Source organism: Sus scrofa, chromosome 15 (assembly GCF_054392235.1).
Source record: "Sus scrofa isolate SSC_HxYL_T2T_F1_AM1 chromosome 15, Sscrofa_HxYL_maternal_Yorkshire_Landrace_v2.0, whole genome shotgun sequence".
NCBI classification, from domain to species: domain Eukaryota; kingdom Metazoa; phylum Chordata; class Mammalia; order Artiodactyla; family Suidae; genus Sus; species Sus scrofa.
The window spans coordinates 60,701,976-60,716,509 of NC_139397.1; the positions used below are offsets into that span (position 1 = coordinate 60,701,976).

The following is a 14,534-nucleotide window of genomic DNA, read 5'->3' on the forward strand; positions in this document are numbered from 1 at the left end:
TTATATGCAAATACCATTTTATGAAGGACTTGATCATTCTGGGGATTTGGGAACCCTTGAAGGGGGAATGGGGGTTGGGGGACTAAAGGGGTAGGGATGGGGGGCCCTGGAACCAGTCCCCCAAGGATACTGAGGGCTATCTGGAAAAAGATTGCATTCAACTATAAACATTTCTTTCTAAAAGTTCCAAATTTCCAATATAGTTTATATTAAACTACTATACTTTTCTGTGTCAAAGCCTGCAAAACTTAAGAATACAATAACAATGTACCCAAGTCCATACAGCATTCTGAGTTACAGTGATCTTGATCCTGGGTGTGCTCTGTATAGAGAGGCGGGAGGAGAAGGAAGGGGAACTGAGTGGGAAGGGACACACTGGCATCAGATGTATACAGTAACTTTACATCGTGTACACAAAAGAAGCTTGTGCTTTATTCCAAATTGGACCATTTGTGAAAACAAACCATCTGTAACTTGGCTGTGATGGTAAATCCACCTCCTGGGTGGTCCAAACACTTAAGAAAGAAAGAGGCTCCTTAGAACTTTCTTGCCAGAAAAAGAAAAGTTGCTCACTTAGAGATGTGAACCTTAAACTTTATTCTTTGTAACTCTTAGGCCATTTGTATATGGTGTTTGCAATACAGTTCCCTCCCCTACGCTGAACATCCACAACTTAAATTTATATTGAGCAAAGTATAGCACACCCTTGCCTAGAAACTACTCTCCTGCAAATCGTATCACAAGCAAACTGTTCAAAAATTTTTTTGAGATTATCTGGTGTTTGATTTACCTTACTTCTAATGTTTGTTGATGATACAAAGTTTTACACAGCCGATTAATTGTGATTTCAACTTATGGAGAGAGTTCCACTTGTAAACCCCTCCCCCAACAGAGGGTGGCGCAGAGGATCAGGGTCTGAGGACCTTGGCAACAGTTTGCCTTTGTAGAGTGTGAGGAAGGGAGGGGAGGGTATTGCTTGTAGGAAGACAGAAATTCATTTAATTGGCTTGAGGAATACAACTCATTTAGGGGACTTTTTTGAGCAAAAAAGTGTAGGCATTGGCATTTCAGTTCCTTGCATACTTAAGAATTTATCTAAAACAGACAAATCAATGAATAATAACACAATTCTTACTTTTTTTTTACTGTGGACTATTACTGAGGACAAATCTGCACATATTATGACAATAAAATTATGCCAAAGGTGAATTAATCACTCATATTGTGTCTATATTTATTCTATAACATTTATGATTTACTGGACACTGTGTTTGGCAGTTCTAGCCCTGAGGGGAGGGAATGCAGCCTGTTGGAAACAGATGTATCCCAACATCTGTGGTACAAGGCACGATATAAGGAGAGGTTGTAGGTCAAAAGCTATAGTAATTAAATGCAGGCAATGATTGCCACTGGAAGAAGGCTGGAGGGGCAGTATTTGAATGGTTTCCATAGGCACAGAGGACAATGAGGTGACTGGGGAAGAGAATTCTAGAGAAAAATGATAGCAGGAGAAAAGCCATGTTAGAGGAGTCATAAGTGGTCCAGAGTATCAGCACCAGTACCTATTTACGGAGTGAGGAAGAAAGGAGAGAGGAGGAAGAGAGGGAGGAAATGAAGTTGGAAACTTGAGTTGGGATAGCGGGTCAAAGGCACGAATACCATGCTAAAGACCACACATTCTCTTTTCTATAAATTGGGGGTGCCATTGAAGAATTTCTAAGAATGGGAAAGATGGGAGCAATCAACCATTTCATATGTATGGTGAACATGCAGGTTGAATTGGAGAGGCAGACAGCATCTAAGGGTTAAATTATAAAATCTTGACTAGGGACAATGCTAGAAAAAAAGTAAAGTGGTATATCTTGAAGACATAGACTCAGTAGGACCAGGTGGTAAGTTGGATGGCACAAAACACCTATTTGGAAATATCTGTACAATAAGCAGATTTTTTCATGTGTGTGGGGGCTTTAGGATGCAAACTTTGGCAGATGGACCTGGCAGATTCTGTCCTGCCACTTGTGGTCATTGGCAGGTTAATGAATCTCTTGAAACCTCATTCTTCTCATCTGCAAAAAGGGATATTACTACTACTACTCTTAGAGGATTATTGTGAAATTTAAGTGAATTAGTGCAACTAAAGGGTTTAGAAGAGTGCATGGCAGGCAAAAAAAATATGCTAACATATATACAACCTCATTCACTGCCTTTCAACACAGTATAAAAATTATGAAATTAACAATTATTCTACTACCTCATTACAACACTAATAATTATTTTTGTGTAATATATAGTCTTTTTCCAAATGATTTTTTTAGTATTCTTATAGTTTCAGTGGAAATATTTTCAGTTATATGTCCACTAAGGCAAAAAAGTGCAAGTGAATATGTTTTCATTTATTCAGCAAGAATCCACTGTGTGAATGGCTTTGGGGACACTTGGAATACAAAACAGTTTAGTTTTACCTGCTCTCCTTGAGTTTAAGTTAATTGAAGAGAAGAGCCATAGTCAAATGAAATAATCATATATGGTTGTGTGGGATTATTGAATTAGGTGTCAATATGAGTGATGCAACTTAGTTATGGGTTAAAAATTCAAACAGAATTGGCTTCCCAAATAATAACTGTCATTATATCAAATGTATTTACCAATAGCTCCTGCAGTCAACTCCAAAATGTAAGTTCTGCTTTCAAATAAACACTGTTGATAATGTCAGCAACTCAACGTTTCAAACATAAGATTCATCATATTGACATGTTGCACAGTAATAGCAAGGTATTTCTTTTATAAATCACTGAAGGACTTTTGTGACAAAATTAGTTCCTTAGGATTTAATATAAATCTGATTTATCCTTTGTTAGGATTCAAAAGCTTATTTAATTTAAACAAATGAAAACTATACTTTAGAAACTTTAAAAATATTTTTTGGTAGAGATAATGGAAACTGCTTTCTTTAGTAAATCCATAAAAGGCATTGCTTGGCCCAGATCACTGAACCATTTTCTGCCTAATTTACTTAGGAACTTTTGGGGGGTATGTTAAGTTTTTATGAAAACACATGTCAGATGTGTTTATATGTTTTTGAAAATGTAAAACAAAGCTTGAAATGGTCCATGGTATGCATCTGTGTGAAACATGTTTTGAAACCCAAAAGACACTGGTTCTTAAAACTCTTAAGTCCAATGGAATATAAAAGGCATCACCTTGCTTAAAATTTATGTGAATGTATCAGATTATAAATTATAGTTATGAAATACATTATAAGCAGTAAGGAAGGAAAATAAAGCATAGTAAAGGTACAAATATTATGAAAGTTTGCTTTTAAAATTAGGTTCAATATGCTTTATATGTGGTAACTGAAATAAAAACAATAATTTTCTGTTAAGTAAACACATGTTGAAAAAATCAGGTAGACCAACTATAAAGTTACTGACAGGACAGATGCTGAAGTTTCCATTTTCTTTTGTTCCTAATTAGACAATACTTTAGAGAATATCAAGTCAGGAAAGCTTGACTTTGATACTGAAGTATGACCTTCAGAGTTTTAGGCTGAGTGATGGTCCTCCATCAAGTAAACAAAACTATCTGACACGTTTTCTTTTTAGTTTGAGTTATAGATGATGATTTCTAAGCCAAATTCTAGCTTTGGAAAATATTTATTCAAAATGCCTGGAAACCCAGGAATACGGATTAGTAATATGTTCCCTGTCTGGGCTGATATGAGCAGTTCCGACTTGGCCGGCCCAGGTTGTGCCCTGCTGAAGTTTTCATCCAGTCAAAGAAGGCATTCAGATGGCGTCTGTTCTGCTCCAACCACCATGGCTACTGTCAGTTCTCTGTCTCTCTTCCTGGACCCCACCTGGTTTGTTACTGAAAGGAGACCGGGAGTAAAGGACAAAAAGGCAGCGCACCTCACAGCCTAGCCTTCTCTGAGCCCAGAGAAACCACGCTATCAGTTCACCTCTCCTCGGAAAGTTGCTGGGGTCCAAGAGGCTGCAGAGACCATTGCAACTGACTTGGTTAATTCTCAAAGCTGCTCTGCATCTTCCAAACCTTAGTTTGCCAAGATGCTGCCGTCCCTTGGGCTGTGACCCCATCCCGAGGCTGAGGACCCACCTAGAGCACCCCAGTGGCTCACTGGCCACTCTCCTTTCCAGGGGGACCCGCGGCACTCCAGAGTCTCCGACCTGCAGCAAAAGATCGGTAAACACCTACCCTGGTGATGATCAAGGGCTGGTTGAAGTCTATGCCCCCCGAGAGTCTGAAGCCCCAGGGCGCAGGGCCCGGCAGGATCACGTTTTGGGGCATGGTGCACGGCCTTCCTCAGGCGGGGGTGCAGCGAGTGTCCCGGGGCGGGAAAGCCCACTCTGATCCCGGGGCAGTGTCCTCGCGGGACCGCGGCCCAGGAGCTTTATCCCTGCTCCCGAGTGACGTCACCGGCCTCCCCTCCTCCCCTCCCCCTCCCACCAAGGAGAGCTCCAACTTTGGAAGAAAGACGCGCCAGACCCGCGGAGTTTACAGACGCTCACCGGCCGCCGCGGGCGCAGCCTCCCAGACCTCTTGGGCGGCCGCTGGAGGAGGCTTTGGGTTACAATTCTCATTACTCTCTTAAAGAAACACCTGTCCTCCAGTTTATCTTCTGCTTGGAGAGCAGCAGTGAGCTTCATTCGACTGTAAGCCGCAGCTGTTAAGCCACAACCTCTATGTTTTCAACTAAAAAAACCACAAGCATCATCAATGCAAATGGTTATTTTACAATTTTGATTGTGCTAAAGTTTCCTTACTAGTTGTGTAGTCTTGGTTAAATTACTTATCGTCCTTAAGCCTCAGTTTCTCATCTGTAAAATAGGGGTAATGATGGTACATCTGTGGTAGGGTTGATCTGAGAATTAAATGAGCCATCTCTGCACAGTGCCTGGCACAGCAGGAGTGCTCAGCAAATAGCAAGCCTTTCTGCAATTAAGTAATACGGTCAGATATATTCGTAGGTGTATGTAATATACATTAATACAAATACATTAAAATTTTATCTTTATTTTTATTTTTAGTTTTTTTAGTTTTTTTTTCATTTTTTTATTACTCATGAATTTATCACATCTGTAGTTGTATAATGATCATAACAATCTGATTCCACAGGATTTCCAAAATTTTATTTTTTGTCTTTTTTTTTTTTTTTTGCTATTTCTTTGGGCCACTTCCCGCGGCATATGGAGGTTCCCAGGCTAGGGGTCAAATCGGAGCTTTAGCCGCCAGCCTACGCCAGAGCCACAGCAACACGGGATCCGAGCCGCATCTGCAACCTACACCACAGCTCATGGCAACGCCAGATCGTTAACCCACTGAGCAAGGGCAGGGATCGAACCCGCAACCTCATGGTTCCTAGTCGGATTTGTTAACCACTGCGCCACGACGGGAACTCCCTAAAATTTTATTTTTAAAAATAAAGAAATCTAAAGTGAAAACGTCACACAAAGGTACTCAGTCCAATAAACCATCTGAAAGTATGTATGAGAAGATGATTTGTCAGTATACTCAAAGTATAGTTTAATTTTGTTTGGAGTAATTGTCACTTCCCTCAAATTCAGGCTGTAAACTTATGTTTTTGACACATGAGTGATGAGTATAACAGAAACCTAGGAGTTGAGACTGTCTTGTGTGGCTCCCACAAGAGGTCTAGACAGGATGAAACTGCTTAGAGGAAAAGGAGGGGTTGGGTATTCACTGAGCATCTTCATGGTCCAGGTCCTCTAGTGATTGCATTACCCATGTCATCTTCATCCTCATGGCAAGTCCATCAGTTGCTGTTATTATTCCTTTTTTTTTTTTTTAAATCAAGTAGAGGAAGTAATTTCTTAGAAGTTGAGTTACTTGCATAAGATCATACAGCTAATAAGTGACACAGTTGAGATCACAAACCCAGGTCTGTTTGTCTCCATTGTCTGCCTGGTATAGGTCTGAGGATCGGGAGATTCTGAGGAAGGTCCTGTCATAGCCTCAGAGTGTAATCAAGTACTTCTGGTGTTATTCACCAGTTTGCTCTGATTCCCAAAGAGAGGGGTAAGGATGAGGGAGGAGAAGTGCGAAATGTTTTAAAAACTCAAGAACAAGGATCTTGGACTTCAGGCCTGATATGATAGTGTATCAGTCCAGGAGAGCAGAGCTGCAACATACTTTATTAACAGAGTGCTCTGTTTGGATGTCATTTAAGACTCATAGAGAAAAGAGATTCAGGAAACTGTAAACAAGGTGGACTAGCCCAGGGATAGTGTGAATTATAAAACTGGGTTGGAACTATGTTGTCTACTGTGGTGGCTTATATAAAAGTCCCAGAGGATAGGTGTTTTCTGTTCCCACATATTTTCCAGTGCCCCACCTATGTTACGTTATCAAGGAAATAATCATATATGTGTTGATTTTTGCCTATTTGGGATGGCTGTTTTTATCACAAAGCACATTTCCTCTGTCAGTCACTGGCTGTGTCTGCATGGTACACACACACACCCCCCGAGAGGTCAATTCAGGAAAAAAAAAAATCAGACAAGTTACTTGGTACTGTGTAAGTGTAACAATCGTTTATACCTTACCTTATGAGCTGGCTTATATAACAAATTGATTATATATTTTTTAACATTTTCTGCCATTTACCTGTTCGTTTTGGCATCATTTAGATTAAGCAGTATCTATGCAACATAAATTAATACAGTATAATACCTGAAGAGTTCAAAAGAATTTGCAGAGAGCCTGGAAAGCAGGGATGTGAACTAGGTAGTTTCCCTACATCCTGCTATTTACTGAGGTCTCTAGGAAGGTATTCAGAGGTGACTGTCAAGGTGGAGTTGAGAATAACTGTGAGACAGTGTTCTAGGGAAGAAGCAGTGACCCAGTGCTAACTAGTCCTAGAGGTTCCTGCTTTTGGTTTGGGGACTGTCCTAAGAAGGTTTTTTTTTTTTTTTTTTGGATGAGTCTTTCATGTATTTTCTTTTATATATTTCCTCCTTTAAAGGATTAAGTTAAACTATGATTCCATTAGATATTACTTTTGTGGTTATTATTTCAAATCATATTTAGAAAGCCCTTCAACTTTTTCCTTTTAAAGAAGGTTAATGAAATTGTTCATTCTACTCTCATATAACTGGAAAAATTTGTTGATTAAAACAATCATCTCTTCTATTTTAACTCTCAGATCTAGACTTTTAACTTTTTTTTTTAATTGTTTTTTAACCATACCCAGCATATGGAAGTTCTCAGGCTAGGGGTCAAAGTGGAGCGGCAGCTGCCAAGTCCAAGCCCCAGCAATGCCAAATCTGAGCCACATCTTCGACCTTCAAAACAGCTAATGGCAATGCCAGATCCTTTAATCCTTTAACCCCTAGCAAGGCCAGGGATTGAACCCGAGTCCTCATGGATACTGGTAAGGTTCATTTCTGCTGAGCCATATGGGAACTCCAATATAGTTTTAACTTTCGTCTCTTGAATTTGAACTTTTATCTCTTCTGATCCTGTTTTTCTAACCACCTACTGGTACAAATACAGCTCAACCTGTGTAAAACTAAATCCATCCTTTTCTTTAATCACCTTAACCCGAATTCATGGCCACCCTCTTTAGAGGAAGAGTATGTGTTTGTGTAAGTCTGAGATCTCTTAGCCAGTGCACCTTAAGAGAGCCTAGGGGCTTATTATAAGAGAGGCAGATTCCCAGACTCCACTCTCAAGAGATCTAGATTGAGTTGCTGGGGCCAAAATCTGTGTGGTCTGTGGACCGCACATTAAGAAAAAGTAACTCAAATCAACACACAGGATTATAATCTCTTATACTATGTCTTTATGTGTATGGTTCATCCTTATTGGATTATTATTTTTTCTCTATCACATCTCATTCTCTTTCCACATTTTCTGGGAAGACTCCATTGACCACCAGTATCTAAATCAAACTTTTTCTCTACCCAACTCTTATTTCTTGTCAATGTATCTTGAGTTTGAACTTAGCTAGTCTTCAATATAACCAAGCACCTGGTGATGTGGTAGGTGCTGGACTTAAACAAAACGACAAGGCATGGACCTGCATTTTGAGAGGTGTATAATCTTATAAGAATGACTTTGGCACAAGAGCTATTTTTGCCTTTCCAACCAGACAATAGGCTGCTCTAGAGCAGGAGTTGTAGTTCTTTGTGTTGACAACCGCCATCCAGTGATGGGCCCTAAGAAAGTGAGGAGAAGGTCCAAAATTATTGATAGGTAGAAACTGGTTTTGTTCTTGACTGGAGCTGGCTGGATCGGGGAAGCTCATTCTACCTTCTCAATTCTGCCTTCCGCAATAGTCCGACGAAGAGGCACCTTCGTTAACAGTTGCTGTTATACCTATTGTTTACAGTTTCATCTCCCCCAACTTCACCTTGCTGTTGCTGTATCTGCATGTACTTGCTGATTTGGCTGCACAAACCAACTTAGCCAAGAGCCCGGGCAGCCAGCCAGTGTCCCAAGCCCTTCCATGCATTGTATCTGACTTCCTCTTTGGTAAGAGCCCGTGTGATTTTCATGCTTTGGAGGATTTAGGCCCTTGTGAAATCTCTTCTGGGGAATTAGCCACACTGAATTCCATGCTTTGTGTCTGCTCTTTGTGCTGGCAGGAGCCTATATTGTTTCATTCCCACGTCGTCACACTCCTTCGGACCATGCGATGGTTCAGCTCAAGTTCATTTGGTATTCCCCTCTGACATGTCACTGAATTTTCCCACTGTTTTTACTGAATTAACTAATAACAATCAAGGGAGTCATTAGTATGCTGGAGACATGAACTGAGGCATTGTGGGCGGAGCAGCAAATAGAGGGGTCTGGCAGGCATCAGCCTCTGTTACTGCTTATGGCTGCCATTTTATTTTATTTTATTTTATTTTATTTATTTTGTCTTTTTGTCTTTTCTAGACATGCACCTGTGGCATATGGAGGTTCCCAGGCTAGGGGTCTAATCAGAGCTGTCGCTGCCGGCCTACGCCAGAGCCACAGCAATGCAGGATCCGAGCCACATCTGCAACCTCCACCACAGCTCATGGCAACGCCGGATGCTTAACCTACTGCGCAAGGCCAGGGATTGAACCTGCAACGTCATGGTTCCTAGTTGGATTCGTTAACCACTGCGCCATGACGTGAACTCCAATTAATTTTTTTTTTTTTGGATGCCATTTTAATGTTAGTACCTTTGTAAATTGCAGAGTTGCAGAGAGAGAGAGAGAGAGAGAGACAGCAAGAGAGGGAGAAAGAGAGAGTTGGTCAGAGGAGGGGAGATTCTAACCTGTTTTCGCATTGAAACAGGCTACCTGGGGCATCTCCGTCCTTACTGGGTGGACTTCAAGCTAAATGAGGGCATGTTTCTTCCTGCCACTAACAGGGTGAGAAAGATGATTCTTTCCTTGTGGACTATTGACCTGTTTCTGTTCTGCGAAAGTGAACTTGACCAGAAGGGCTATTACAGTGTGTCAGGCATAGTGCTAAGCATTTAACATGCTAATTATTTCTAATCTTAAGACAATCCTGCAGAACAGATATTATCATCCTAGGATTTAGGGACTGTGAGAAGATAAGGAATCTGTCCAAAGTCTTATACCTGATAAGTGGCAGAGCTGGATTCAAACCTAGATCTGCCCCTTTCTGCCACTTCCTGATGGCACTATTTCACGTTGCGTCTTAATGCACATTCGCTAAGGTTTATTGACTTCAAAGTGCTTCTAACAACTTTTCCAGACTGTTTAGTGCAATGGTTTGAGGTCTTTGAAGAGCTAGAAGCTCTGTCCACAGTGGAGTTTCATTTTCCCTGTGGAACAAGGTAGAGTCACAAGTCGCAGTGGAAAAGGACTCCTCAGGAACTTGAAGTCGATCTCACCCATTGCAGCCTGTTACTGCTATTGTCAGGATCCTAGAAATTCCTGCCTAAATGTGTCCCAGAAAAAACAAAACAAAACAAACCTAATCTTCAGTTGAATGGTGTTTTACTTGGCAGGGTTAACTGCCCTCAGATTCTCTCTAGATGTACCTTCACAATTTAAATGACACTCGCAAGCAATTGGAGGGGCCAGGATGCGTAGCTATAACAGAAATACACCGGAACCCATTCTTCCGTAACAGAGACCATGTGTTTTGGGGCTTTTCTGTTTGGAGTCAGTTTATCACCACTATAAAATCATTTTGGATGAGAACAGAGTGAGTGGAAACCCTGGGGAAATGTACAGGGAGCTCTAGATTTGGATGGCTGAATGCCTGGCTTGGGTTTAGTCAAAAGGTTTGAAGCAAAGCACTCATGCTAGAATTTAATCTATCACAGACGCCTTGGCCATCTCCCTGAGCATTTCCACCTGCTTCACCGCTGGGCTTTATGGCTGGTGTCCTAATAAATAAAACGTGTGTGTTCTGTACTCAACACATCGGTTTAGGCAGGAGAGAAATGTGTTCCATATATAGTCGTCTTAGTGGCCTCTCGTTTTATTTTTTTTTAACTCTTTAAGACTTAAGTTGAAAAATGGAGATCATAACTAATGAATAATGACTTTATATAGTCCATGTTTATATTATTTGGAAAATATTATTCTTATTCTAGAATAATGGGCTCAGCCTCCTCTTATGTGGGAGACACATTCTGGAGTGGAGGAAAATTAACCCTTCTGTCTTGTTTTCCCCAGTTTTCTGGTGATACTGGGAAGGAAATGAACATTTTAGGTTCCAAGCCCAGGAAAACCATCAGCAAAGAACATACACTTGCTGCTCCCCTAGACTAGTGAAATCACTGTGTTTTAGACAGAATTGGATGCTCATGGTACAAATTAAAACCGAACTTAGCAAAGGCTCTGGGCTAGGCATTCTGTTAAAATGGTCCATCTCTTAGATCCTGAATTAGAATCTTCTGGACTTTCTCTGATCTATATCATTGGAAGTGCCTTCTTAGTTCCTTCAAGAGGCCCCTTTAATAATTGCCTCTTAAAGGCTGGTGATTCCCAAGCTCATCCTGTGTTCTGGAATCTTCAGTGAGTGGTTTAATTAAAACTTATGGCTTTTTAAAAAATAAAGCCTGTCTCCCCCAATAGAATATATATCACATTATTACTTAAAAAAAAAAGGATGTATGATCTATATATTGAAGTGTCTGTTAACTTTTTTCCCTCAGAGAAACTCAGGCTCAACTTGTCCAAAATGTAAACCTTTAGCTTCTTTCCCCGTCCTCTCATCTGTTCTAGTGAAGTGCATCACCGTGATTGTCATTCAAGGCTCAGACCTGAGTGTGGTCTTCCCCTCTCATCTTCAGCCACTGTGAATAATGACCACAGCCCGAGTCTTGCGGATACATTATACATCAACCAGTTCTTGTTTCCAACCCCTTGACTCCAAGTCTTGCTCCTACAGAGTCTTTCTGGGATGATGAGAAAGCTCTCATTCCTTCCCTCATTCTTGGTTTCACCCCCTCCAGTTCACTCAGCACATTGCTGCCAAGGTGATCCTCTCTAAACTATAAATGGAATCATGTACCGTATCTGCTTCAAGTTCCTCAGGGGCTCCCCAGTCACATCCAGGATAAATGCCAGACTCCTTAGTTTGGCCTACAAGGCCCTGAAGCTGTGCCTCAACCAGATGGCTAGTCTTAACTCCCATACTCCTGACCTCCAACCTATAAAACTTCTTGTAGTTAACAGAACTCACTGAGCTGCTTAGTGTTTGTATAAGTTTTTGACAGCAATGCTTCTCTGGCCTGAAATTCATCAGTCCATTCATTGATTAAATAATTTAATAAAAAATGTTTGTTGAACATTTATTCTGTACTAGGCACCATTCCAGTTACTGGGGACACTTGTAGAGAAATTAGAACCTTTGTACAATGTTAGTGGGAATGGAAAACGGTGCTGCCACTATGTAAAAGAGTATAGTGGTTTCTCAAAAAGATTAAACAGAATTACCACAAGATCCAGAAATCCCACTTCTGGGTATATACCCCACAATAATTGAAATCAGGATGTTATAGAGATAAATGTACTTCCATGTTCACAGCAGCATTATTCACAATAGCCAAGATATGGAAACAACCTAGATCCCCACTGGCAGATGAATGGATGAAGAAAATATGGTATAATAACTAAATCACTTTGATGTACAGTAGAAATTATCATATTGTAAATCAACTATACTTCAATGAAACTTTAAAAAATGAAAAAAAGAAAATGTGATATATACATGTAATGAAATATTATTCAACCTTTAAAAATAAGGAAATCCTGCTGTATCTGACAACATGGATGAATCTGGAGGACATTATGTTAAGTGAAATAAGCCAGTCACAGAAGGACAAATACCGCATAATGTCACTTAGTCAAACTCATAGAAACAGAAACAGGGGCCTCAGCATAGGAGAAAATGAGGAACTTCTGTTCAATGGGTATAGTTTTTCAGTTATGTAAGATGAATGAATTCTAGAGATTGGCTGTACAACATTGTGTCTGTAGTTAACAATACTTTACTGTAAGCTTCAAAATTTAAGAGGGTAGATTTCATATTAAATGCTCTTACCACACAAAAAAGTTAACATGAATCCCATGGAAGAGATTGGATCCATAATTCACATGTAATTATTCAGTTTACCAAAGGTGGTCAGCGAGGCCGCTGGAGTTCTTTCATGCTTTTGATAAACTCTCCACCCTGATACTCGGCTGGAGTTTGTAGTCTTCTTTGAAGATTTTCTGAATTCCTACAGTCACAGAGTGATTATCTTCTTGGAGCCAATTGCCTGAAAGTTAACCAGGCATGTCAAGTTGGTGCATGTTTTCCGTTCTCAGGGCAGTGAAAGGTAGCACTGTTCTTGGGGCCATCTGTTTTCTTAGAAAATTGAAAGAGGTAGATGGAAATCATGCAGTCCTTTAGGTGTGAAAATGAATGACTTTCAATAGGTCATAGGCTTGGGGGGGTGCATTTTCTACCAACAGTTATGGATATTTTTGCTGTTCTCTATGTAGTTCTCGCTTAGTTTCCCTGCACCTAAGGACCTGCCTACTTGAGGTGCTTGGCTGGGCTCCTGGCTGTGGTCTGAGGATGTGAATTGAGTTGAAGCCAAACTTGTTATTATGGCAATTGAATCTTTTGATTTGTATTTCCTTAAGTTCCATTCTTCAACTAACAACTTGACTTACCATGGATCACAAACTTCCTGAAAATGAAAGCGTGCAATAATTTAAAAACTATTTTGAGATGTGTCAGATATTGAAAAATGTTAGTTGATTATGTATTTCTTAAGATGGCGTGCTGCCTAAAAATATCAGTGAAATAGTTTGAACATTATGCTAGTCTTCAACTGAAACATAAATAATGAATTGTACATTTACCTGGCAGCATGATATTGAAAAGAAGCCAACACAAAAAGGAAAAAAATTGCATCTGTGGGTATCACAGAGAAACTACTGTAAGGATGGCCTAACATTCATGTACTGCATGTTCATCTATTTTGTGGAAATATCCTCCTTTGTCCTAGAAAAATGCTGTATTCTCTGTCTCACTCTTTCATGGGTTAAATTTAGCCCCTCTCTCTACCTCCCTCAGCTTACAAGTTACTTTTAAATAACACAGAGCCTCACTGGAAGCAAGATATCCTTTTAGCTAAATATTTTTTGAAGGTGGATGAGATGATGATTGACTTGAGAGGTCGGTGGGAGGCTTAGCAGGCATTCCTAGAATTGCAGGCACGTCTGATTTCATTTTGCAAAGCAGTTTAAAATAGAGGGCACGGAATTAGTCTGTCTGGGGGCTTTAATATTGCCTGTTCAACCAGCTGTGATGGGGAGGCCAGACGTGGCAACCAGGGCATCTGGAGCCCTCATCTGGAGTCCTCACAGTATGTCCTCTTATGGGTCTTTCACTAGGGCCCTCAGGTTAGAAAACCTCTCTGTATCACAGAGTTGTCTAAGAGAGTCTTAAGATCCTTATACTGTGATGTCCAGTTTTGAAATTCAAATTCAACTGATAAGTGAATTGTCAGGAACTGAGAATTTCTTTTCTTTTCCTTTTTTTCTTTTTTGGGCTGCACCTGCGGCATATGGAGGTTCCCAGGGTAGGGGTCTAATTGGAGCTGTAGCCGCTGGCCTACACCACAGCTACAGCCACGTCAGATCCAAGCTGCATGGTGACCTACACCGCAGTTCATGGCAACGCTGGATCCTTAACCCACTGAGTGAGGCCAGGGATTGAACCTGCATCCTCATGGATACTAGTCTGGTTCATTAACCACCGAGCCATGACTGGAACCCTGGGAATTTCTTTTCTTGATGTTAAGTTTCTTTACCAACTGATGTAAGGTTTTGATGGGCTCTCTCAGGATCAGGACATAGGTTTTAACTTGTTGAAAGAAGGTTGTGAGGTTACTTTTAGAGACACAACAAAAGAAAACAAAGAAAAACAAAACTACCAAGTAATCAAAATTGAGCTGATAGCCTATGATCTTTGCAGCTCAAGGTTTGTGTTTTTGTTTTTGTCTTAGTTTTTTTTAATGGGAACAGAAAAGAGTTTTATTTGAG

At 40.4% G+C, this 14,534-nt stretch overlaps 2 protein-coding genes across 11 annotated transcripts in view; one reads left to right on the plus strand and one right to left on the minus strand.

Annotated features, from left to right (window-relative positions):
- Positions 1–4,425, minus strand: part of PDLIM3 (PDZ and LIM domain 3) — a 30,376-nt gene extending 25,951 nt beyond the window's left edge. For 3 of the 4 annotated variants that reach the window (XM_005671717.4, XM_005671716.3, XM_084998338.1), the window contains exon 1: positions 4,213–4,384. In XM_005671717.4, coding sequence (XP_005671774.1) covers positions 4,213–4,305 — 93 coding nt within the window. In that variant the 5' untranslated portion in view covers positions 4,306–4,384. 4 annotated transcript variants of the gene reach the window in all.
- Positions 1–14,534, plus strand: part of CFAP96 (cilia and flagella associated protein 96) — a 487,170-nt gene that overhangs the window by 71,510 nt on the left and 401,126 nt on the right. The window lies entirely within an intron of this gene.